General features: G+C 52.3%; 2 protein-coding genes across 6 annotated transcripts; one reads left to right on the plus strand and one right to left on the minus strand.

Moving 5' to 3' along the window:
* Window positions 1-1461: 1461 nt before the first annotated feature.
* On the minus strand, window positions 1462-4100 carry SIGMAR1 (sigma non-opioid intracellular receptor 1). The gene is made up of 4 exons (XM_045840415.1): window positions 3813-4100; window positions 3492-3692; window positions 3269-3361; window positions 1462-2546 (listed from the first exon to the last, which is right to left on the minus strand). Exons 1-4 carry the CDS (start codon window positions 3961-3963, stop codon window positions 2320-2322), a joined length of 672 nt encoding a protein of 223 aa, XP_045696371.1. The 5' UTR covers window positions 3964-4100; the 3' UTR covers window positions 1462-2319.
* Window positions 4101-9298: 5198 nt separating this feature from the next.
* Window positions 9299-22497, plus strand: GALT (galactose-1-phosphate uridylyltransferase). Of its 5 annotated transcripts, XM_045840639.1 has the most exons (22): window positions 9299-9441; window positions 9738-9907; window positions 10137-10212; window positions 10301-10349; window positions 10475-10604; window positions 10759-10815; window positions 10980-11102; window positions 11380-11512; window positions 11615-11698; window positions 11990-12144; window positions 17253-17352; window positions 17643-17703; window positions 18435-18601; window positions 18735-18849; window positions 19001-19033; window positions 19119-19285; window positions 19844-20007; window positions 20843-20984; window positions 21305-21424; window positions 21534-21630; window positions 21874-21956; window positions 22155-22497. In XM_045840639.1, the coding sequence occupies exons 1-22, from the start codon at window positions 9360-9362 to the stop codon at window positions 22169-22171; spliced, it is 2325 nt and encodes a 774-aa protein (XP_045696595.1). In that variant the 5' UTR covers window positions 9299-9359; the 3' UTR covers window positions 22172-22497. The 5 variants fall into 5 exon arrangements, with proteins under 5 accessions (XP_045696595.1, XP_045696599.1, XP_045696596.1 ...); XM_045840640.1 differs by lacking the exons at window positions 9299-9441; window positions 9738-9907; window positions 10137-10212 and having other exon boundaries at window positions 10305-10349; window positions 10528-10604; XM_045840641.1 differs by lacking the exons at window positions 9299-9441; window positions 9738-9907; window positions 10137-10212; ... (5 more) ...; window positions 11615-11698; window positions 11990-12144 and adding an exon at window positions 14169-14268.
* The last annotated feature ends 14 nt before the right edge of the window (window positions 22498-22511 follow it).

The following is a 22511-nucleotide window of genomic DNA, read 5'->3' on the forward strand; positions in this document are numbered from 1 at the left end:
ACTAAGATGTTATGTCAATTTTATCTCAATAAAACTGGGTGCAGGGGAGACATATACAGTAGATGATATTTAGTTTTGAAATGATTGAGATCACCTGGGAGGGGTGTAGACAGAAGTTTGAGGATTAGGTCCTGGCAAGTGAACAGAGGTTTAACAGGTAAGATCTAGCAAAGGAGGCAAAGGAGTAGTGCACTAGAAACCAAGTGTTTTAAGAGTGACTGTATCAGACCTGGTTGGTGTGGCTCAGTGGATTGAGTGTTGGCTTGTGAACCAAAGGGTCACCGGTTCAATTTCCAGTCATTGCAAGCTGGGTCCCCATTTAAGGATGCAAAAAGAGTGATTGTATCAAATGAAAGTTGAGAATAATCCCGGGCTTAGCACCAGAGATGGGGAGGACCCCAGGTGCTGAGTCCTATGTGGGAGGCAGGGACGACAGGGAAACTGAGGCATTCCTGATAGATGTGTGGTGAGCCTAGAGGCAGAGCTGGGCTATAGGGTGGGAGAAGTCCTTGGAGGCTTGATTTTGCAACCCACAATCCATGGAGGGGAGACGCCAGCCAGGACCTGTCATGGCCAACATAGTGGTGGTGGTGTCAGGACGGCCATCTTGCCTGGGCCTCATACTCATTCAGAGCCACAAATTCAAACCTCTGATGTAGCTTACAAATGGTTATACCTGTTGTCTCCTGCATCTTTGTTCATTAGAATGTCAACTTTTTAGAATATGCAATTTTTATAATGATGTTCATTTGGAATACACCAGAACTCCTCAGAGTGGTCTGGGCCCTCTTCAGCGTCCGAGCAGGGCTAGGAGGAGGAGGAGGAGGAGGAGGAGGAGGAGGAGGAGACTAACGATGTGACCAGAGCACAGAACTGAAGAGGGCAAGTGCAGGGTCCCTGGAGTGCACCTTAGGCACCTCGCATGCCTCATACTAGTTCCAGCCCCATCGACCTCAAACATCAGATAGTGTGCCTGCTCCCCACCCCCGGGAGCCTCCACAGAACGGAGGGGTCCCAGAGAAAAACTCCCGTCTGGGTCGGGGTGGACAAGATACCCTAAATACCAGAAAAATGCAGATGGAGTCCTCTTTCAGTTCAAATGTGGGTGCACACTGCCATCTTGTGACCATCCATGGTAAGACTCTCAGGACTATTTCCAGGACAGCAGTAGTAGGGGCAAGATCGAGAGATGAACACTTCGCCCAGCCCTGAATTTCTTAAACTGACACATTCAAAACGCGTGAAGACCTTATTAAACACACCGATCTCAAGGGCTCAATCCGGAACTGAACTCTGGGGACTAGGCACAGTAATCTGTATGGCCAATGAGCCTCTTAAGTGATTACTGGGCACACTAAACGTATATAGCCACTGTCATAAAAATCACACAGTAAGGGAGAGGCCTTCCTGGGGCCTCCCATGAGTTAGCACGTTTTCCTACTGCTCAGATACACAAAGAAATGGAACTGTTCAACAGGTCTTTATTAACAGACAGATGGACAGAAAATGCAGGCAGTGTCTGAAAGCTGTAATGGGTGTGTGTGCACAAAAACAGCCTTCTTTCTAGGCCAGGAATGGCCCCTTGGATCTAAGCCCACCTCTGCAGGCTCCCTCCTCAGAGGTGGATCCTGGGCTGAGGCCAGCCTCCCCTCCATACCCGAGAGAGAAATGGGGGGGCTTTCAGGATAGGAGGGACCCTGAACTCAGCATTCTCCATTCTTCTGGTTCCCCGGTTGACTTGCTCGCTGAGAGGGTGCGGGATAGGCCATGAGGGCACTTGCATAGCAGCGAACAGAACAGGGGTAAGGCGTATGGTGAGGACAGAGAAAGGGCATCACAGCTGCAGGTGAAGGGGGCCTCCAGAGGCAACTCTTCTTCTTCCTCACCCCTTCCCCAATTGCTGCTGGGGCTGGGAGGGGGGGGTCATACCCAGGTAAAGTGTAATATCCACCTCCATCCCTAACTCCAGAGCTCTGACTGGGGGTAGGGAAGCTCTGGAAAGGCCTGAGTTAATGAGTCAAGCTTATGTTGTATGTTTGAACATGACTGGACCTCTTGATACACATGGGGCTCCCTCTCTGAATGGGTGTGAAGGCAAGATTTTGCCACACACATGGGATCCAGTATCTGAATGTGTGCCCCCTATGTTCCCGTATGTCTCTGTGTTTGGTGGTATAAGCATGTATGTCCCTGCTTGTATAGCAGGAACTCAGTATCTGCATGTTGTATGTCCATCTTTTCACATGGGCTCCAGCAAATGGATGTATGCGGGCCTGCCCGCTCCTGTCCACCCACAGGTCCTCCTCCAGGCCCAGTGGGTCAGGGGTCCTGGCCGAAGAGGTAGGTAGTGAGCTCAAGCCGGAGGGCCCTAGCATAGGCTCGAAGAGTGTAGAAGAGGGTGAGGAAGTCCTGGGTGCTGAAGACTGTGTCAGCCAGTGCGAAGGCCAGGGTAGACGGGATGACACCCCGGCCGTACTCCACCATCCATGTGTTTGGCCCCCACTCCACAGCTGTTGCCTCACCAGGCCCGTGCACCACTGTCTCCCCTGGGGAACAGGAAGCACCCACATGAGGAGCCTAGCCCTGCCCTTCCACTGCTGCAACCTCTCTGGCCCATGGGCTGTCTAGTAGTAGGGAATGGAGAGAGCTTAAAGAAAGGAAAAGGCCTGACCTCACTGGCCAGGTCGCCAATCTGGAGGGCTAAGAGGCCAAGATGGCGACTCCTAAATTTTCCTCTGTGGCATCACCTGGCTCATGTCCTCTGTTGGGGGAAAGCCAAGGAGGAGCATCTCACCTGACCATGGGCTACTGTACAGAAGTCATGGAAACTTACATTCCCAAGCCTCAGTCAAGCAGAAAATTGGCTAAATTTGGGCTGGGCCCCTTAGATACAAAGGGGATAGACTTCTGAGGTTTTCTGACTGACTTCCACTCAATGACAGTGCTTGCCTGCTTGTGACACTCAACCTCAAACTTAGTTTGAATTCCAAACCTCTATTTTTCTGTAAAATATTTCACTGTATAAAAAAGGAAGACAACAGTCTGCCTTCCCTTTAGGGATATGAGAGCATTTCTGATTACCCAACTTTCTCCCCCAAAATTGATGGAATATGGATTAGTAAAAAAACCACCTGTAGCTTACCTCCGGAATAGGGGAACCAGGGGGAGGGCCCCTCACGCACCCCCTTCGCATGCCATGGCTCTCTCCCCAACTATGGGCATCCCAAAACGAAGGAACTCACTTCTCTGACAGAACCTCCCTACCCACCTGGGTAGAAGACCTCACTTTTGGTAGTGCCCTCTCTCCACTGGTGGAAGGTGCCAGAGATTATGGTGTCGGAGATCTCAGCCCAATAGCGTCCTGCGGGACAATCAGATGGACACCGAATATCAGGGTATCGGCGTCATCACATGGCCTGGCCAAACAGAAACGGCGGCATGAGCCCTTGCACAGCCCCAGCCTCCCAGTCCGGCCCGCCGCCAGCACTGACCAGAGTGGCCGCCAGAGCCGAGGGCGGTGCCGAAGAGCAGCACGTACTCGGACAGTGAGGCATGCAGAAGGCACATGGCGCCCATCCAGCCGCCCGCGTTCACGAACACCCACTGCAGTTCCTCGTCGGGCAGCACGTGGCCTGGGTGCAGCCGCCGCAGCTCTACGATGAGCCGAGAGAAGGCAAGCTCGTGGTCCAGCCCTGGCAGGGGCAGAGGAGTATTAGGGCCAGCACCGGTCCAGGACTAGGGAACGGTGCCCCAGGATCCCCCAGCTCGGCCCGGGTCTTCCCAGCCCTCCATCCGTTCGTTCGTTCGCTCACCCGCGTACTGCCGCGCCAGCTGCGCGATCTCTTCGTGCTGGAAGACGAAGCTCTGTGTGCCCAGCCAGAGCCAGACCATCTGGGCCAGTATAGCTGCGGCAGCCAGAAGCAGCGCGGCCCACGCCCACCGCCGACCCACGGCCCACTGCATCCCGGAGGGCAGCCCAGTACAACGCAGCACTGAAAGGAGATGGGGCCTGAGGCTACGCTTCTCACTGCCTCCCAGCCAGCTGCGCCGCCGTTCAGGACCCGTTCCCCCGCCACCCGCCACCGCTGTGGTACGGCTCCCCTAGGCCAATTGGAAGTGTCAGAGCATCCAGGCACCGCCCCTCGGGTTGTACCATTCCCTTCCTGGGAGCAGAGAGCTGGAAGGGAGTAGGGCGGCTCAGTGCGCTAAAGGTAAATGGGGTGGGGCCAAGCCCTCCCAGCTACTCATATTAGGATCCTCGGTAGGGCCTCTCCAACCGCCAGCCCATTTGGGGCTAGGAGATGGTGGCGGTGAGACCCAGAAAGAACGCTCCCCTGGGCTCACTGACTAGTGAAACAGGCGAGCCCGGAAGCAGAGCCTTCCTCGACTTGTGATTCTTAAGGCCCGCCTTTACTAGCACAGAAGATGGAAGGGGGGCGTTCTTCAAAGTGGGAGTGTTAGGGACGGTTTTCTGGAGGCGGTGACATCTGAGCAGAGTCTTTTAGAGAGATGGGAAGGGCATTCCAACCCTTGAGACCTACTCCAAGAGCAAAGGCACCGAGGAGAGAGGCAGCGTAGGCCTACAATTCGTTCTTCCTTCTGAAGCACAAAATATGATAGTAAGCCCCTGTAAACCAAATGAAGGTTATGGCAGAGGACTGATAAAGGAAGAGAAACAAAAGAGAGAAAAGAAGCAGCATACCTCAGTGGAGCTGGATTGACTGGATTAAAAGTCTGGCTCCTGCCACCTACTTAGTTGTGTGATCTTGGGCAAATTACTTAAAGTCTTTGTGACTCAGTTTTCCCATCCATAAAATGGGTTGAATAAAAAAGTACCTGCCTCATAGTACATACCTTCATTGTGTTGAAGATTAAATGAGTTAATGTTTATAAAGCAATTAGTAGCTGGCATGTGGTGTCATACATGTTAGTTACATAAATAAAACACAAAGGAGAAGAGAAGTGGAAGAGCATGGCTTCCCACATGAGAGTAATGAAATAAAGGGTCAACACAGTCAAATATAATTGAGCGGTCCATTCAGTAAAATGATGGGAGCTGGTCACTAGCTTCCTTGGTAGGGGCATGCAGCCAAAATTACATTCCATATTCTACTCTGTAATTGGATAAGGCTGTGGGATTATGTTCTGGCTAACGAAGTATAGGCAGAAATGATGTACACCATTTCCAGGTCTGGCTCCTAAGATCTTCTGTGACATTTTTTACTTTCTTTTCCCTGATCTATTGTCATAAGCAGATAGTTGAGAATTCTGAATGTTGCATGGGATAGAGCCCTCCCTCTCTCCCACAGTGGACTGGGGTGCTAAACTACTGAGTTTGGGAGTTGTTACAGCAACTCAGATTATTTACACTGACTAACACAGGGCAAAAGACACATTCCTGTGTACTGTGTCCTGTGTCCTGTGTACTAAGTGTAGAGGCTGGGGAGTTGGACTATTTTTTGAAAAACTTGGCCCTGCGGGGAAACATAAAGAAAGGATTACCTAGAGGAGAATTCAGAATTGAGGGAACTTTTTTTTGTCTCTGGCTCCTGTGACACTCCTGAGCTGACCATTCTCTAAGAACCCCGAATAGCAAGAAATAGCCCCAAAATCTGGTCTCTGCCCCCCTGGTCCAGGCAGAGCCCTCTGGTGTGTAGACCTGTAGTTTCCCTATTTGGTCTTTTAGAAAGTTTCTTCAGCACACACTATTTAAAAACAAACAAAACCCAAATTGTCCTTTGGCCTTGAAAGGGTCCAGAACAGGACTTCCCAAGATATGCCACTCTGGTCTGTGAATTATTTTGAACTGAAAGTAATCAAGACCCTGTGGGCTCATGAAAAAACTTTGACCTCTTCCTGAAAGAATTTAAATTCAGGGCCTTGCCCATAATAAGACTTATTACCAGAAATAACTTTTCATGACCTAGCTATAAGGCAGGGCAAACTTCTAATTCCTGAACATCTGCCCTGATCCTGAAAATGACCTTCCTCCCCTCTGAAGCCCCCAGGTAACTTACCTCACCCTTAGTTCAAAATGCCATATATACCTCATTGTAATGGTCTCTGAACCTCTCTTGTATATGGGGTTGTCTGACTCTCTCATGTCATATGTCCTTATGTAATTAAATTCGGTTATTTTCTCTTGTTAATCTGTCTCTTGTTGACTTGCTTATTAGATCAACCTGAAGAATCTAGAAGGGCAGAGGAAAATTTCTTCCTCCCCACAGCCTTAAGAGGGTCTAAGGCCAGGAATTAAGGTGTTGGGGTCACAGACACCTTCCCCAGATATCAGAGAAGAAATCACACCTCTGGGATCTTTGAGGGAAAGGGCTGGGCAGACCCTGTCTCAGCCATTGTCTTCTTCCCCCAGAAAGTGACCTTGGGGAGACACAGGAAAAGGAGAGTTTTGGTGACAGTCCAGAAGAGATGTTTGTGGAGGGGTCAGGACTTAGTTGACATGACACTGGGAATGACACTGCGAGCACTGGTGTTCTTGAGAAAATGGGGCTACCTCCAAAATGCAGCCACTGTAACAACAAAGACAGGGGAGAGAGTAGAAAAGTGACCTTCTGTCCTCCCTTCTCCCCCAGCCATGAGCCACCAGCGAACTGGTAACCCCTGCCCCGCATTTCTCAGTTCCCTGCTCCCTGCCCCTTATCTGGTGGCCTCTTCAGATTCCAGTCACAGAGCTCTAGGGCAGAGAATAGGTAAATGACCGATGACCCAGTTTTGTTTTTTTTTTTAATTGATTAGAGGGAGGGAGGGAAGGAGAGAGAGAGAGAGAGAGAGAGAGAGAGAGAGAGAGAGAGAGAGAGAGAGAGAGAGAGAGAGAGAGATCAATTTATTGTTCTACTCATTTATGCATTCATTGGCTGATTCTTGTGCCCTGACTGGGGATAGAACCTGCAACTTTGATGTACTGGGATGATGCTCTAACTGGGCTACCTGGCCAGGGCTAGTTTTTGCATCTGAGCTGCAAAACACCTGGCTTGGCCTGGTCTGGCTTAGGGGCAGGGGCCTCCCTGCTACTGCCCAGCTTCTAGTTCAACATTTTTTTTGAGTGTCATCGAAGTCTCAGAGGCATTTCAGAGCAATGGGAAGAGACTGGAAATTTGAGTTCAAATCCTAGCTTGGCCACTTGTCCTCTATTTCCCTTGGGTGAACTTGAGGACTCTGTTTCCCATTGTGAATGGGGAAGATGTTCAGACCCAATATTTAGATGTCTTTAAAAGTGCCAGGGGAGGAATTAATTTGAACTTTATTTTAACATTAGCCAATTGGTTTGACCCAAGGAAATGTTGAAGAAGGGAAGGGGGTGTGTAAACACCCCTGATTCCACAAGATGGTGGCTAGAGCTACTGAGGGTCCTGTCTTTCCCACATTTTCAGAGTTCTTACAGCCCTCTTACTCCACCCATTTCTTGTGCTTTTGGTGTGTGCAAATGAGAGACAGAGAGAGAAAGAGAAATATGGTTCTGTCAACAAAAGAATGTCGAAATCTTTAGAAAAGTTTTATAAGAACTTATTTGAGCCAAATTTTGAGGATATGCCTGGAAGCAAGATCTCAATGGATTGAGAAATGCTCCAGAGAATGGCAGTTTTGCGGTTCCTTTTGCGCATTTAGAATCCAAGGAGGAAATGTAAGGAAACCACATTAACTCCACTGGTGGTAGCTTAAGGTGGCAGGAAAAAGCAAAGTGGGGAAATCTCTAGGACTGGATAAAAAGCAAAATGGAGAAACACATACTTCTTCTACATTGGTGAGCACAGAATAGTTAATAATTAACATTTGCAGTACATAGAGATGGTATCCAGGAACAAGACAGAAATAAAGGGTTTGTTGGTCTTGTGCTCCAGTGCCTGTGGTTGTGCTTTCAAGGGGTTTAGAAAAGAAAATTACCCTGACATTTCAAAGGTTTGTTATCCTAGATGCATAAGGACAATGGACAGAGCTCACTTAAGGTAAAGATTGACCTTTAGCTACTTATAGGTCTGGGACAGGAGTGCCCTCCGTGAACCATCCAGTTAGGAACTTGTGATCAGACCATCCTGTGTAGTTACTTTCAGTCACTGCCATGTGCCATCTACTTCCGCCCTCAACCACGAGCCTGCCAGGTTTATTACCTGGCTTCCTTTTCATTCAGTTAGCCCTATTGTCCCAAACCTGTTTCTGCTGACTGGTGGTGATAGTTACAGTGTAGTACCCACTCCTCCAAGTAATGCTTGAGGCCAGGGTTCAGCCAAAGCAGATCACCCCTTGCCCCCAAGTTTGCCTCTCCTCAACCATGACCACTGAACAGGTAAGTGAGGTGATTGTGGATCCAGGGTTATATAGTCTTACCTTGCCCCAAAACATGAGCTCCAGGACAGCAGAGGCCATGCCTGACTTGTGCATACAGGGACATCCCTTTGCATCACGTGGAGCCTAGGTGCCTGGCACAGGGTAGATATCAGTAAATATTTGCTGAATAAATGACCAAGTGAATGACAGGAGTAATCTTTTTTAAAGTATATTTTATTGATTACACTATTAGAGTTGTCCCAATTTTTTCTCCCTTTTATTCCTCCTCCACCCTGCACCTCCTCACACTCCAGCATGCCCTCTGCCTTAGTTCATGTCCATGGGTTGCACATATAAGTTCTTTGGCTTCTCTGTTTCCTATACTATTCTTGACCTCCCCTCTCTACTTTATGCCTACCAATTATGCTTCTTATTCTCTGTACCTTTCTCCCCTCCCCAGATAACCCTCCATGTGATATCCATTTCTGTGATTCTGTTCCTGTTCTAGTTGTTTGCTTTGTTTTTTAGGTTCAGTTGTTGATAGTCGTGAGTTTGTTGTCATTTTACTGTTCATAGTTTTTGATCTTCTATTTCTTAGGTAAGTCCCTTTAACATTTCATATAATAAAGGCTTGGTGATGATAAACTCCTTTAATTTGACCTTATCTGGGAAGCACTTTATTTGCCCTTTCATTCTAAATGATAGCTTTGCTGGCCATAGTAATCTTGGATGTAAGTCCTTGCCTTTTATGACTTCAAATACTCCTTTCTAGCCCCTCCTTGCCTGTAAGGTCTTGAAAACAGTAAAGAAATCTTGCTACCTATCTGGACCCAAGGAATCTGCAGTAGGCAGCCTTCACAGATACTTTTTTCCAGGGTACTGCCTTTGGTACTGGAATCACCAAAGTCGCCCCCTATAATGCTGTAGCCCTGAGCCCCGCCCCCAGGTGTCCGGTAGGCCCCTCAGACAGTCACGTGTTGGCGGTTAGCCAATCATTGCGGGTTTAGGCGGGGCTGGATAGGCCCATTTGGGCAGAGGCCCCGAGGTTGAAGCTCCAGAAGATCCCTTAAGGTGGCCTCATGTCGCGCAGTGGGACGGGTTCTGAGCCGCGCCAGCAGGCGTCAGAGGCAGACGCCGCCGCCAGGACTTTCCAAGCGAGCGGTAACTTTAGGGTGGCCGGGACTCGCTGGGACTCAGAGCAGAGCCCTCCTTCCTTAGGACGTTGTCGTCCGTATTCCCAGCTCTTGAGCGCCCACCCGGTCAGGCCGGAGCCCCGAAGAGAAACACCCGTCATGGGTTGCAGGCTAATTTGCGCTGGGAACGCCCAAACTGGGTCCCTTAGCTCCTGAGACAGACGGGGCCTAGGGGGTGCCTCCGAGCTTGGGCCTGCTGGTGGATGAGACCCACTGGAGAGGTGGACAGAGAACTTTGCTGACTGATCTTGACTCTGCCCCCAGAGCATCAGCATATCCGCTACAACCCGCTGCAGGACGAGTGGGTGCTGGTGTCAGCTCACCGTATGAAGCGGCCCTGGCAAGGGCAAGTAGAGCCCTCGCTCCTGGAGACAGTGCCCCGCCATGACCCCCACAACCCTCTGTGCCCTGGGGCCACACGGGCCAATGGAGAGGTAAGCCTTTAGAGCCTACATTACAGGATGGCCCAGGGGAAGTAGCCTCCTCTTAGAGCTGCCCCACCCCCACAGGGTAGTGGACCTCCTTCTGGGTCATATCTCATCAAGACTTTTTGACCCCAGAGTGGGCCATCCTCACCCTCTTGTGGGCTATCCAGCCACTGAAGCCCACCAGATGCCTGGTGGTATGGGGCAGCAAATGCTTCTAGCCCATCCTTGTCTGTAGGTGAATCCTCACTATGACGGCACTTTCCTGTTTGACAATGACTTCCCGGCTCTGCAGCCTGATGCCCCCAGTCCAGGTAATCTGGCCCTAGCTGCTGTTGGGGACAAGGGAGGCTGGACCTCCTATCGGGACTTCTGTTGCAGAGAGATATCCCTTTATTTCAGGACCCAGTGATCACCCTCTTTTCCAAGCAGAGGCTGCCCGAGGTGTTTGGTAACTATGGATTTCCTCTCTTGTAACCTTCAGCCCAGGGCCTAGACCAAGCACTGGGGTTGGGCCCTGCCCCTAGCACATCCAAGCCCTGTGTTTCTGTCATCCCTCCCTCCCTCACTACTTAGTAAGGTCTTGTGCTTCCACCCCTGGTCGGATGTGACGCTGCCACTCATGTCAGTCCCTGAGATCCGTGCTGTCATCGATGTGTGGGCCTCAGTCACAGAGGACCTGGGTGCCCAGTACCCTTGGGTGCAGGTCTGTGATGTTGCCCACTCCCCTGGATGAGGGGGTGGTGCAGCAGTTGGTTCTGGGAATTGGCATTTCTGTTTCCACAGGGTGTGGTTTGGAAGGGTTGACTTGGTGTCTTTTTGGCTTTGAAACCTCCCTCCCCCTTCCCCCTACCTGATAGATCTTTGAAAACAAAGGAGCCATGATGGGCTGTTCCAACCCCCACCCCCACTGCCAGGTAGGTGTGTCAGGGGCTCTGGTGCATTTTTAGGTTGAGTCTAAGCCAGCACTGTGAGAGGGGAACTGGAGTAAGAAGAGATCGGACAGAGGAAATATACTAGTGATGTGGAGGCTTGGAGGTGAATGACCTGCCTTTTTTTCTCTCCTCCTACTCCTTGACAGGTGTGGGCCAGCAGTTTCCTGCCAGATATCGCCCAGCGTGAGGAGAAATCTCAGCGGGCCTATCAGAGTCGGCACAGAGAGCCCCTGTTAATGGAATATAGCCACCAGGAGCTGCTCAGGAAGGTAGGAGAAAGCTAGGTCCTATCCCCAAGGAATCTCTAATCTCACCCCAAAAGAGAGAGGTGTGTGAAGAAGGGTGGAAGGAAGATAGAGAGAGACTTGCTCAGAGGCTACAGCAATAATCTAAAGGAATAGTGATGGTGACTTATACTGGGTGATAATGATGAAGGTGGTGAGAAGCCATCAGATTCTGGGTACCTTTTTTTCTTTTGCTTCCCTTGCTTATTTGCTGACCCCCAACACCTTCCTTGATGGCCTCATCTCCATTTGGTCTGCCCAGGAACGTCTGGTCCTAACCAGTGAGCACTGGTTAGTGCTGGTCCCCTTCTGGGCAGTGTGGCCCTTCCAAACGCTGCTGTTGCCTCGTCGGCATGTACTACGGCTGCCTGAGCTGACCCCTGCGGAGCGTGATGGTGAGTCTCCCAGCTGGGACTTTGGGGCCAGGCTCTGGATGGGGGTTACTCTGGTAGGGCCAATATGTAGGCCCCAGGCTGAGAGTCAGGCTTTGATTCTAGATCTAGCCCTCATCATGAAGAAGCTCTTGACCAAGTACGACAACCTGTTTGAGACATCCTTTCCCTACTCCATGGGCTGGCACGGTGAGACTTTTTGAGCACCATATCTAGCCCTAACATCATTTTTGGGCTCCTGTGGCAGGCCTTTGAACTCTTGCTGGGGGAAGTATCCAGAGCAGGGCTGCTGGGACTGAGGGTGGAGCAGGGACTTGGTGAAAATATGTCCTGCTGTGCTTTCCTATGCCCGGCTGCGCTCTGGCAGAGAATGCTGGGAAATGTAGTTTTCAGGTATCTAATTTGGCTGGGGGATAGGGGCTGGGCTGCAGAACTAAGAAAGAGTCATCTCCAGCCATCTCTCTGCCTTCTTCTTGTCAGGGGCTCCCACAGGATCAGAGGCCGGAGCCAACTGGGACCACTGGCAGCTGCATGCTCATTACTACCCTCCACTCCTGCGCTCTGCCACTGTTCGGAAATTCATGGTTGGCTACGAAATGCTTGCCCAGGCTCAGAGGGACCTCACCCCTGAGCAGGTCAGGACCCAGAGCACTCTAGGTCCCATTTTCTCATAGGATCCCAACAATCATGACCCTGAGAACCCCCATACCCTGGGCATTCCTAAGGACTCAGGTGCTGCTCAAGTCCTTCATCCTCTGGTTAGTCCAGTGGTTCTTATCACCAGCCTCCCGGTCCCACGAGCCCTCCCTCAGGGTCTCCTAGGCACTCAGAACTCTATACCACAATTCTAGGCAGCTCTTACCTTCCCTATTCCCTTTCAGGCTGCAGAGAGACTAAGAGCACTTCCCGAGGTTCATTACCGGCTGGGACAGAAGGACAGGGAGACAGCAGCCACCGCCTGACCCGGCTGACCCCAGGGCCTTCTGCCTGAGAGAACCAGGGCGTAGGGTTTGGGCAGATGGGGAATCAATAAAACTGCTTCTCAAACTTTAATCCCATATTGGAATGCCAGAGGAGTGTGAACTCTAACCCTCGGAAGTCGGGTTAAAGGCTGAAGGCACAACTCCAGCCACAACTTTTCTTTGCCTATAGATGTGCAAAAACTTGAGGATGAAAATCTTTCTCTCTAAATCTCTGAACAAAATTAATACTCAGCATTATGTCTCGTCCATGGAATCTCTTTCTCCTAGAGTAACAAAGGCATCTCAGTTGAAGAAAATGATAAAAAATCCTGGGTTCTTGTTTGTGGCTGAGGCTTTGGAGAAGGCCAGAGGCCGCCTCACCACCACCCCTAGAGTGTCAGCTCACCAAGCCTGGGCCTGAAGGTTTGGTGGGGAGCGGGTGAACAGGATCCTGGTCCCAGTGGTCAGTGGCCAGAACCCGGGCCGCTAGCCAGAACCCTGGCTTTGTGAGTGGCTACAGCTTGGCTCTGTGCCATCCCACAGGGGCTGAAGGAGTGGGTAGGGAACGCGTGCATGGCTTTGTGTCCTTGCCTCCTCCAGACGACCGAGCATGTGTGTGCAGGCTCTGCACACCCCTGCTGCCCCTATGTCTCGGTCATTGCACCAGGCAAACCCCAGCTCTAACAGGAAAGGGGCTGCCAGAGCGAGGAGCCCCAGGGCCCGGAGGATGGGATGGTTCTTGGAGTGACCCCTGGTCTACCCTCACCCCTCTGGACCTGTTTCCTTGGTAAGACTGACTGTGGGAACAACAGGCCTTGCCACCCAGGAGACGACGCCACCTAGTGTCCTCCAGACTTTATTAGATGAGGACAGGGCTGGGGAACAACGGGAGGATGACCAGAATGCTGTTTGTTTTCATTCTTCTCTTAAGGGAATTGAGTCTCTTGGAGGGAAATCATACCAGGGCCAGACAGTGGTGACCTGGCCCAGGAGAACCTTGGCTGCCTGCCTTGCAGTCCAGGGTTCTTTCTTTCTTGAGACCCTGGGGGAAAAGAACCTGGGACTTGGAGTATTACCCTGGTCTGGAAGGATCTCAGACAGACATGGTACATGTGTCTTCCTTAAGCCCCCAGTGACTGGAGAATGGGTGAGAACCCTGGATGGGTGGTTGTTTCTTAGGGCATGTGCACACATATGCCTAACTCTACACCTTTGATTTGGCTGCACTTCGGAATCATCTGAGGAATTTTAAACAATACTGATTGATGCCTAGGTCTAGCCTCCAGAACTTCTGATTTAATTGTTTTGGAGTGTGGCCTGGCAGTTTTAAAACCCCAATGTCCAGCCAAGTTTGAGAACCACCGTCCTACACCATTCTTCCTTATTTGGACTCAGGCATCTTCTGCTTGTCCAGTCACCTGTCTATTGGCTCCTGAGCCACTGAACTGAAGGCTTTGTTGTGGACAATAAGTTGGAGGAGGGGTCTGAGGGATTCCAGTCCTGCTGTTCCAGGAGGACTGGCCTTCAGGCAAGTGCTCAGGAATCCAGCCCCGGGCTCTGTCCCCTAACAGCCTCCTCAGTCCCGGACAGGACAGGAAGTGTCCGGCAGAGGTGGGGGAGGAAGTGATTGGCAGTTGAAGGCTCCAATGGGCCTCCCCCTCTCCCCCCCATTTCACCCCTCTCCTTCCATTGGTGCCTGGGCGGAGCCACCCCCACGTCGGGGCCCCAGGGCAGGAGGGAGTAGAGGCCGGGGCAGAGGGCGAGGGCGGAGGGCGCTGGCGGCGGAGGCCGCGGAAGGTGAGACCTGGGCCTGTGGGTGTGCACGCGGTAGCCTTGCCAGGAGAGGGCCGGGCAGGGTAGTGAACGGGGCAGGGCTCAGTGACTGATGGACTGTCAGTGTGAGTGTGAGTGTGGCTGTGAGGCCGAGTGTGTGATGATGTCTGTGTGAATCTCTGCAACGGTGTCACTTGTTGCAACTGTTAGCCAATGTGCTAACTGTGTCACTGTGCATGCGGCTGTGCAAGGGATTATGTGTGTATCTGTCATGTGCAGTTTTTGGTGAGAGATTGTGTTGGTGTGTTTGTGTGTGTGAGAGCGCGCGTGACCACATCAGGGAATGTTTTGGGAAGGTCTCTTTGGGGTTTAAGATTGCTTCTGTCAGTGTGAGAGTGGGTGGCTGGGTTTGTGAACGCCAATGTGTGACTTTAGTAGTAGAGCAAGAGTGAGACTTGTACTACGTGTGTCCTGTGTCCTAACTGTGAGATGGTGTGGGAGGGGAGCTGTGTTTTTATCTGCGGGTCTCACTTCAATAGCCAATGGGACTGACCCAGCACCTTTCTGTGCTCAAGAGTCCCTGCCCCTGGTGTACTGCTTCTTATTTTCTGTTTTCCTGTCTGACTCAGTTTCCTTATATTTCTTTTTCTCTCCCTGCTACCATCTTCCTAGAGCTGTGGCTCTCTGTGTCTCTTCACAGTTCTGTCTCCCCAGGTGTATGTGTATCTGCTTTTCAGTTCTGCCTCTCAGGTTCGCTGCGTCTCTGTCTCTCTCTGTACTGCTTTGCCTGACTCCCCTCTTCCCCTTTTTCTTTGTGGCTACCTGTCGTCCTGTGACAGTGATGACATGTGGGATCTGCCACGATAAGAGCTCCCTGGAAGATGGGGCTTAAACCACCACAAGGAGTTGCTTTTAGGAAGTGTTATGACCCCATCCCAGAGGTGGCGTGCTAAGTGTGTGTGTGACTGCGTGAGTGTACAGGTATGTGTAAATGTAAGTGTCTGAGTCCGAGTGAGGATATCTGAGGATGTCGGTGTGACTGTGAGTGGCTGTATCTGGGAGTGTGTGTCTGAGGGTAAGTGTGGGTCTTGTGTATCTGGCACCAAGGGACTGAAGGCATTTCCTGGTGCTGGGGCCCAAAGAGTGGAGGGGGAGGTGAGAAATAGCTGGAACATCCAGGGGAGGGGAAACTGGACTCTTTGGCTTTTCTTTACATCCCCCAACCTGGGGCCTCCCTTCCCCTCAGAACAGAGCCAGCTGCGCCCTAAGGAAATCTTTGCTGGGGAGTAAAAACAGTGGGAGCATGAGTATGTTTCTGACTTTTTCACCCGATTGTGTCCATGTTTGTTCAAGGAGAGTATCTTTTTGTTGACCGTGGCTAGTGAGTCCACCGTGACTGGCTGTGTTTGGCTATGTGGAAAACGTAGGGAGTCTATCACTGATAGGGAAATAAGCAGCCCTCCTTTCCCTCCCGCTGGCCCTGGCTGTGCCTGTGGCTTCCTTTCCAGACTGGGGGGAGGCCTCTTCCCTTCCCAGAGCCTTGGGTGGGAGGAGGGTGGGAGGGGAGGAGGGAGGAGAATGGAGGGGGGAGGAAGAAGGAGGGGAGAGGGGGCTTGGCTATGAGTGGCTGAGCTCCAGGCCTCAGAGGGGCGGGGGCAGGGAAGGGGGAGGATGGGATGATGCTGGGGTCTCAGAACTGTGGAGCTGAGACGGGTGCTGTAGCTGGTGGGAGGAAGTCTTGGAGGCCATGGACACTTAGCCACTGGGATCACCGAGGTAGGGTGGGGCTGAGCAGGGTAAACGTGGCTGGGGGGCCAGGGGAGAGCCAGATACTCAACAGACGCACAGATACATGGAGGCTCCTGTTCTCCTCTACTGGGTAGGGGTCTGTACTTCCTCTTCCTCTTTTGAAGCCTTCACCCAGCAGGGCCCTGTCTCCATCTGCCCCTTCTCCTGTCCCCGTGTCACTTCCCCACTCCTTCCTTCTGCTTTCCACCATCCAGAACCCCACTCTCCTAGCACTCTCCTAGCCCTCTCCAAACCCCATCCACACATGGTTGGTTACTTCCTCTGCCTTCCTGAGTTCCTGCTGCCCCAGCTCAGCCTTCACCTCACGGAGCCCCCACCTCCTCCCAGTCTTGATCTCTGAGTATCTCCTGGTCCTGTGGACCCCAACCCAGGCCCCTGTCCCTGCAGACTCCCAGTTCCTCTCACCCTCCTCTCCCTTCTCCGCCACCCTGTCTCCATCTGCTGGCTTCCCGCCTGCCCCTAGCCTCTGGCAGCAGCCAGGGCATCTGGATCTGCTTAACTCTACAGCCTCAGCCTGCACCCTAGTCCCATCCAGCCTCATAGGCTTGAGACCAACAAGACTCCACCGTCGGCCCAGATGTGTGGCCCAAGGAGCCAGAGCAAGGAGCCAGAGCAAGGAGCCAGGCAGGCCCAGGCGAGAAGAGGCTTGGCAGCCAGAGCAGAGCTAGGCCCCATGGCAGGAGTACAGCGTGGGCTTAGACCCACCATGACAGCCCCAGGGTGATGAGGGCTGCCTCAGGGCGGTCAGAGGCAATGATTAGCTCTGGGCCAGGTGGACATGAGGATTCCCAACAGCTGGATTGGAGGAGTTAATAGGAATGACTGAGCTGATGCTGGCACTTGGTGCCAGGGGTGGGCGCCAAGGGTGGTGCAGGGGGGTGGTGCTGGCACAGTCTGTCGTCTCCGGCTTTTGTTCTGGGCCCTAAGCCCAGGGCTGAGATGGGGAGTGTGAGGGTGCGTGTGTTTATGTGGATGTGTGCGCACAGCACTCTGTGTGTGTGTGTGTGCATGTGTGCACATGGCATGGGGGGTGTGGTGGAAAGGGGGAACTTAGATAAGGTCCCCCAGTGAATTCTGCTATTCTTACCCTACTTGTTACCTCTTTTCCTTCCAGAAAGCCCTAGTTTAGGAGGAGGAGGCAGGCTTTAGCCTCCCATCTTGGGGATGGGGAACTGCTAAAAATGCCTCTCTCCCCACAGATGAGCAGCAGCTGCTCAGGGCTGAGCAGGGTCCTGGTGGCTGTGGCTACAGCCCTGGTGTCTGCCTCCTCCTCCTGTCCCCAGGCCTGGGGCCCCCCAGGTGAGAACCCTGATGTACGACCCCAACTGTAACTTGTGACTTGCCACCCTCACTGTGGCCCCCACACCATATCTAACTGTGACACCAGCCCCCTCCCTACCTCTGAATTCAACCTGGCAACATCCCCTCTACCCTGTCCTCTGATCTCTGTCTCCAAATTATAACATGATACTCTGACCCAATGATCCTATCCAGGGCTTAAAAGTCTACTTCTTACCCCGTCACTCTTACAAAGTGGGGTTTGGGGGAGAGGGAAAGGAAGAGCCTGCCCTCAGAAGTGCCCTCTACAGGGGTCCAGTATGGGCAGCCTGGAAGGCCCATGACGCTCTGTTGCCCTGGAGTGACTGCTGGGTAAGTGCCCCGCCTGCCCGTTGGGATGACACTCATGACCCTTTCTTGACCTTGCCTGGTCCTCATACCCCTCCTGTCCTTGTCCCCTGTGCCTGTAATCCTCATCTATCTGTCCTACTCATCAAACCATCTTTATTCAACAGAAAATCTCAACCAACATCTGTTGAGCAACTGCTAAGTGCCTGGTCTGTTCTAGGCCCTGGCATACAGCAGTACACGAGCCGGGCAAGATGTCAGGCCTCAAGGAGCTTATATCCTGATGGGGCAGACAGACAATAAGCAAATAAGAATCTTTCCAGGTAGTAATATCTGCAGGGCAGAAAATCAAAAGAGAGCGCCCCAGGAGAGGATAACTGAGTGGTTCCTTTTTACTGGTAATCAGGGAGGACCTCTTTGATTCGTGAAGGTCAGGGAGGAGGCAGGCAAGCACAGCTTGAAGCAGAAGCATTCCTGACAAAGGTCAGTGCAAATGCCCTCAGTGGAAATGACCTCGACACTCTTAAGCAGAAAGAAGACCCACTGGACAGGACAGGAGTGCAGTAGGTGAGGGGGGAGAGGGAGGAGCTGAGAAGGAATGGAAGGCAAGGGTGAAATCACTAGGGGCTTTGTGAGTCATCAAAAGAAGTTTGGGTTTAATTGCAAGTGCAGTGAGAAGCCAGTGGAGAGCTGTGGCATGGTCTGATTTACACTTTAAACCTCCCCTGTGTCTATCATCACTTTGTCTCACCCAGGGCCCCCGTGTCTTGGTTTCGGGATGGGGAGACAAGGCTGCTCCAAGGACCTGACTCTGGGCTGGGGCATGAACTGGTCCTAGCCCAGGCAGACAGCACTGATGAGGGTACCTACATCTGCCGGACCCTGGATGGTGCCGTTGGCATGGTGACCCTGAAGCTGGGCTGTGAGTTGGGGAGGGAGTATTGGTTGGCAACGCTGAGACATGGGGCTCTTGAGGGAATTAAGGTCCTGAGTAAGCCCTCTGAAATGGGAAGACTGGGGGCTTCTCAGTCTCCAGCTGTACCCTCTGCCTCTAGACCCCCCAGCCCGCCCTGTTGTCTCCTGCCAAGCAGCTGACTATGAAAACTTCTCTTGCACTTGGAGTCCCAGCCAGGTCAGCGGTTTACCCACCCGCTACCTCACTTCCTACAGGTGTGTGCATGATGGGGTGTGTAGGTCTATACATTTGGGTGTGCTGGCACAGTGTGGGGTCAGAGGCTGGGAAGAAGGTCCTGAGGAAGTCCTTAAAGAGATGGAGGAACCTTTTTTCCTTTCTGACCTCAGATGACTCTCTCCCTACCAGGAAGAAGACAGTGCCAGGAGCTGATGGCCAGAGGTAGGACATGAAGGAGAGCCTGGGGGCTCCAGCTGGATGCCACAATGAGTATTTCCAAAGCCCAAGACCACACCCTCTCTCCTAGGATGAGTCCATCTACAGGGCCCTGGCCATGCCTACAGGAGCCCCCAGGGGCTGCATGCTGTGTGGTCCGTGGGGCAGAGTTCTGGAGCCAGTACCGGATCAACGTGACTGAGGTGAACCCCCTGGGGGCCAGCACACGCCTGCTGGATGTGAGCTTGCAGAGCATCTGTGAGTACCCACCCCTAGAGTTCCCCCAAATCCCCATCATGGAGACTACACACAGACTCCATAGTACAGCTGTCCCAACACAGAACTCCCCAGAGCTTTCAAACAGTTTTCTCCCAACATAGACCCCCATTTCGGCACACAGATGGCCCCTGTGGAGACTAAGAAGCCAAAGAGATCAGAACCCAGGAGGCAGGGTTATGTCAGCCTCTAGAGGCTGCTGCTAGTACCCTCTCCCCATAAGTCCATCCTGGCTTCCAGTCCCAGAGCTGCCTCTCTGCTTAGAGGCCCTGTGCTGAAGGCAGCCATATCTCAAGTCCTCCCTGTCCAATGGAAGGAAGCTCTTATTGGCCCCTCCTTCCTCTTGATCTGTGCATGGGATGAGGCTCTAAAACTATGGCTCCAATTTGGGCTAACTCATCTTTTTCCTTGGATAGAAAGCAGAATCACTCGTTAATCCACTCAATAAACCTTTCAAAAACCTGTCCCCAGATCTCAGCTTATTCTATAAGGATGATAGACAGGTCTTGAGTGCTGATTTTGTGTCTCTACCACCCTCAGTGCGTCCTGACCCGCCCCAGGGGCTACAGGTAGAGTCAGTACCTGGCTACCCCCGCCGCCTGCGTGCCAGCTGGATGTACCCTGCCTCCTGGCCTCGTCAGCCCCACTTTCTGCTCAAGTTCCGGCTGCAGTACCGTCCAGTACAGCATCCTGCCTGGTCCACGGTGAGACCTGGAGTGTGTCCCAATTTGGGGCTGTGGGTCTTGTCTCTGGTTTTCCTGTTCCTGGGTGTTCTGCATGTATTTCTGGCACTGGCAGATCTCTGAAGCCTTGCCACCTGCCCATAGAGAGGCTTCTCCATGGGTGCTGGGACTGCAGCAGGGACCAACAGACCAAGCTTCTGCCCTGTGGGGCTGTGTAACTCTGATGTAAGCCTATCTCTGGGAAGGCAGCAGTGGTTTTCTACAAACGACTTTTCTAGGAAAAGAAGCGTCATGCTTGCTTCGGCAGCACACATACTAAAATTGGAAAAGAAGCGTCTTTTACCCAGAGGCACATCCGCATATGCCCAGACACAAAACACTCATACCCAGATAAAGATATTAGTGAATTCTCACCTCTGGAGATTCAGAGATGGGCTGTGTCATGACTCAGGAGTGGCTGCCTCAGATAATAATCAGTATTTTCCGAGTGCTGTCTGCATACCAGGCACTGAGCTACACACTGTACGTGCACTATCCTGTTTAGGTGTTTTCACCTCTGTTTTACCAATGAAGAAACTGAAGCACAGAGAAGCCCAAGGTCACCCAGTAAGATCTGAATGCAGGCAGTCTGACAGCACAGCCTCTCTGTGTAACCACTCTGTACTTTTGTCTTCCAAACACTATGTGTAGACCTGACACTAGTCACCTACCTGAGGCCCAGGTGACTCTGTCAGGCTGACAGAGACAGGATAGGGAGGAAGGGGTGCTATTTGCACACTGGGGGTGGGGGACAGGTAAGTTCAGCACTTATAACTTGGATAACTCAGTGATGGTGATGAACCATTTTCCCTGCCAGGTAGAGCCAGCTGGGTTGGAGGAGGTGATCACAGACGCTGTGGCTGGGCTGCCCCATGCTGTGCGGGTCAGTGCCCGGGACTTTCTGGATGCTGGCACCTGGAGCGCCTGGAGCCCCGAGGCCTGGGGGACTCCGAGCACTGGTGAGAGACAAAGCCAAGGGAAAGAGCAGAGGCCCCATCCCTCAGCATTGATCAGCTGGACAGATCAGCACAAACAGGGCTGCGTGGCACATGCCACACCCACACAGGCATGGCAATTGCTGTCCCAGGCTTTAGCCTTGGATGCCTGCAGCCCTGTCCTAGCTTAAGCCTTGCCCTTCAGCCTCCACCCCTGCTACACCCCCAGAAACTGGCCCTGCCTTTTCAGGCTCCACTTCCTAGGTGCCTTGTGTGTAAGCCAGGCCCTGGCCTCTGCCCCTACCCCATATGGACAATTCTCCTCATGTCTTGCCTGTCTTCAGGGCCTCTACCAAAGGAGATAACAGCTGAGAGTCAGCCACATACACAGTTGGTGGAGGAGTCTCCGGCAGACAGCCCTGCTCCCCCAAGGCCCTCCCTCTTGCCAGACCCACAGCCACTTGGTGAGCTGGGGTAGTTGGGCAAAGGTGGTAGAGGATGGGAAAGTCTCAGAGAGAAGGGGCACTGACTTGGTCAGGCTCGCTCTCACAGTGACATGTGATCCCCCCTCAGTTCACAGGGACCCCTTGGAGCAGGTAGCTGTGATAGCATCTTTGGGAATCTTCTCTCTCCTGGGACTGGCAGCTGGGGCCCTGGCACTGGGCCTCTGGTAAGTTAGTGTCATTGGTGTTGCAGCCTCTGGCCCCACACGGACACTGATAACCATAGACCAGATCCTTTTTCACCCATCGTGACTTCCCACTGAACACATCTGCTTCTGGAACTACTTTCCCTTCTTCCGCTCAACTTCATGATTCTCACCAATTCCTCTCTTGACCCTTTACTAATAAATGTTCTTGGGGGGACTGGAATGCCCCTCATTGTCAGGAAAACAGCTGCCTTTTTGCTCCAGGCTGAGATTGAGACCAGATGGGAAGGATGGACCCCAAAAGCCTGGGTTCTTGGCCCCAGTGATTCCAGTGGACAAGCTTCCAGGTGAGTAGGGCTTCCAGGAGGTTTGAACTTGGAGATGTGCGCTCTCATCTTAGGTGCCTGGGTTAGAGGCCAAAGACCCTAGTCATCCTAAGGGTAGTGGGTGTCAGAGATGGGGCTCCTCCCACATACTCAGGGTACCTAGGCCAAGATCCAGTCCTACTATCTCCTTCTGCTTGATTTGCCTTCTGCTTTTTCTAGGAGCCCCAAATCTGTAGAGGACCCTGGAAGGCTTCAGCTAATTTCACCTGTGACTTTGTCTTGCTGGTGTGGATGGATGCACAGATAGAACCCAGACAGGACAGTGGAGCCTCATGAGGGGAGGTGTCTCAGCTGAAGTTTTTTTGGAGCCCATTTCTGTGAGACTGTTCCAAACTTGCCAGCTTACCAGCGGATTGTGTGTGGATGTGTGGATGTGAGGCAGGGAGCATGTGTTCTCTGCATGTATGTATGTAGGTACCTGGGGAGTGTGTGTGCGTCTTTGGTTCTTAGCCTTGCCCCTGGTGGGGGTTGTGAAGGTGTGAATAAAGAGAATGAGGAAGTTCTTCTGTTTATTGA

This window comes from Phyllostomus hastatus, unplaced genomic scaffold (genome assembly GCF_019186645.2).
Source record: "Phyllostomus hastatus isolate PE091 unplaced genomic scaffold, TTU_PhHast_1.1 phas_contig_34, whole genome shotgun sequence".
NCBI classification, from domain to species: domain Eukaryota; kingdom Metazoa; phylum Chordata; class Mammalia; order Chiroptera; family Phyllostomidae; genus Phyllostomus; species Phyllostomus hastatus.

Excerpts from the sequence above, each read along its gene's own strand:
- SIGMAR1 (XM_045840415.1), bottom strand. The coding sequence starts at position 3,963 with ATGCAGTGGGCCGTGGGTCGGCGGTGGGCGTGGGCCGCGCTGCTTCTG. Across the intron at positions 3,693-3,812 it reads GCTGGCGCGGCAGTACGCGG|GGCTGGACCACGAGCTTGCC; the intron begins GTGAGCGAACGA and ends TGCCCCTGCCAG. Across the intron at positions 3,362-3,491 it reads CGGCTCTGGCGGCCACTCTG|GACGCTATTGGGCTGAGATC; the intron begins GTCAGTGCTGGC and ends ATTGTCCCGCAG.
- GALT (XM_045840639.1), top strand. The coding sequence starts at position 9,360 with ATGTCGCGCAGTGGGACGGGTTCTGAGCCGCGCCAGCAGGCGTCAGAG. Across the intron at positions 10,350-10,474 it reads GAGGCTGCCCGAGGTGTTTG|TAAGGTCTTGTGCTTCCACC; the intron begins GTAACTATGGAT and ends CTCACTACTTAG. Across the intron at positions 21,425-21,533 it reads GCCAGACCCACAGCCACTTG|TTCACAGGGACCCCTTGGAG; the intron begins GTGAGCTGGGGT and ends ATCCCCCCTCAG.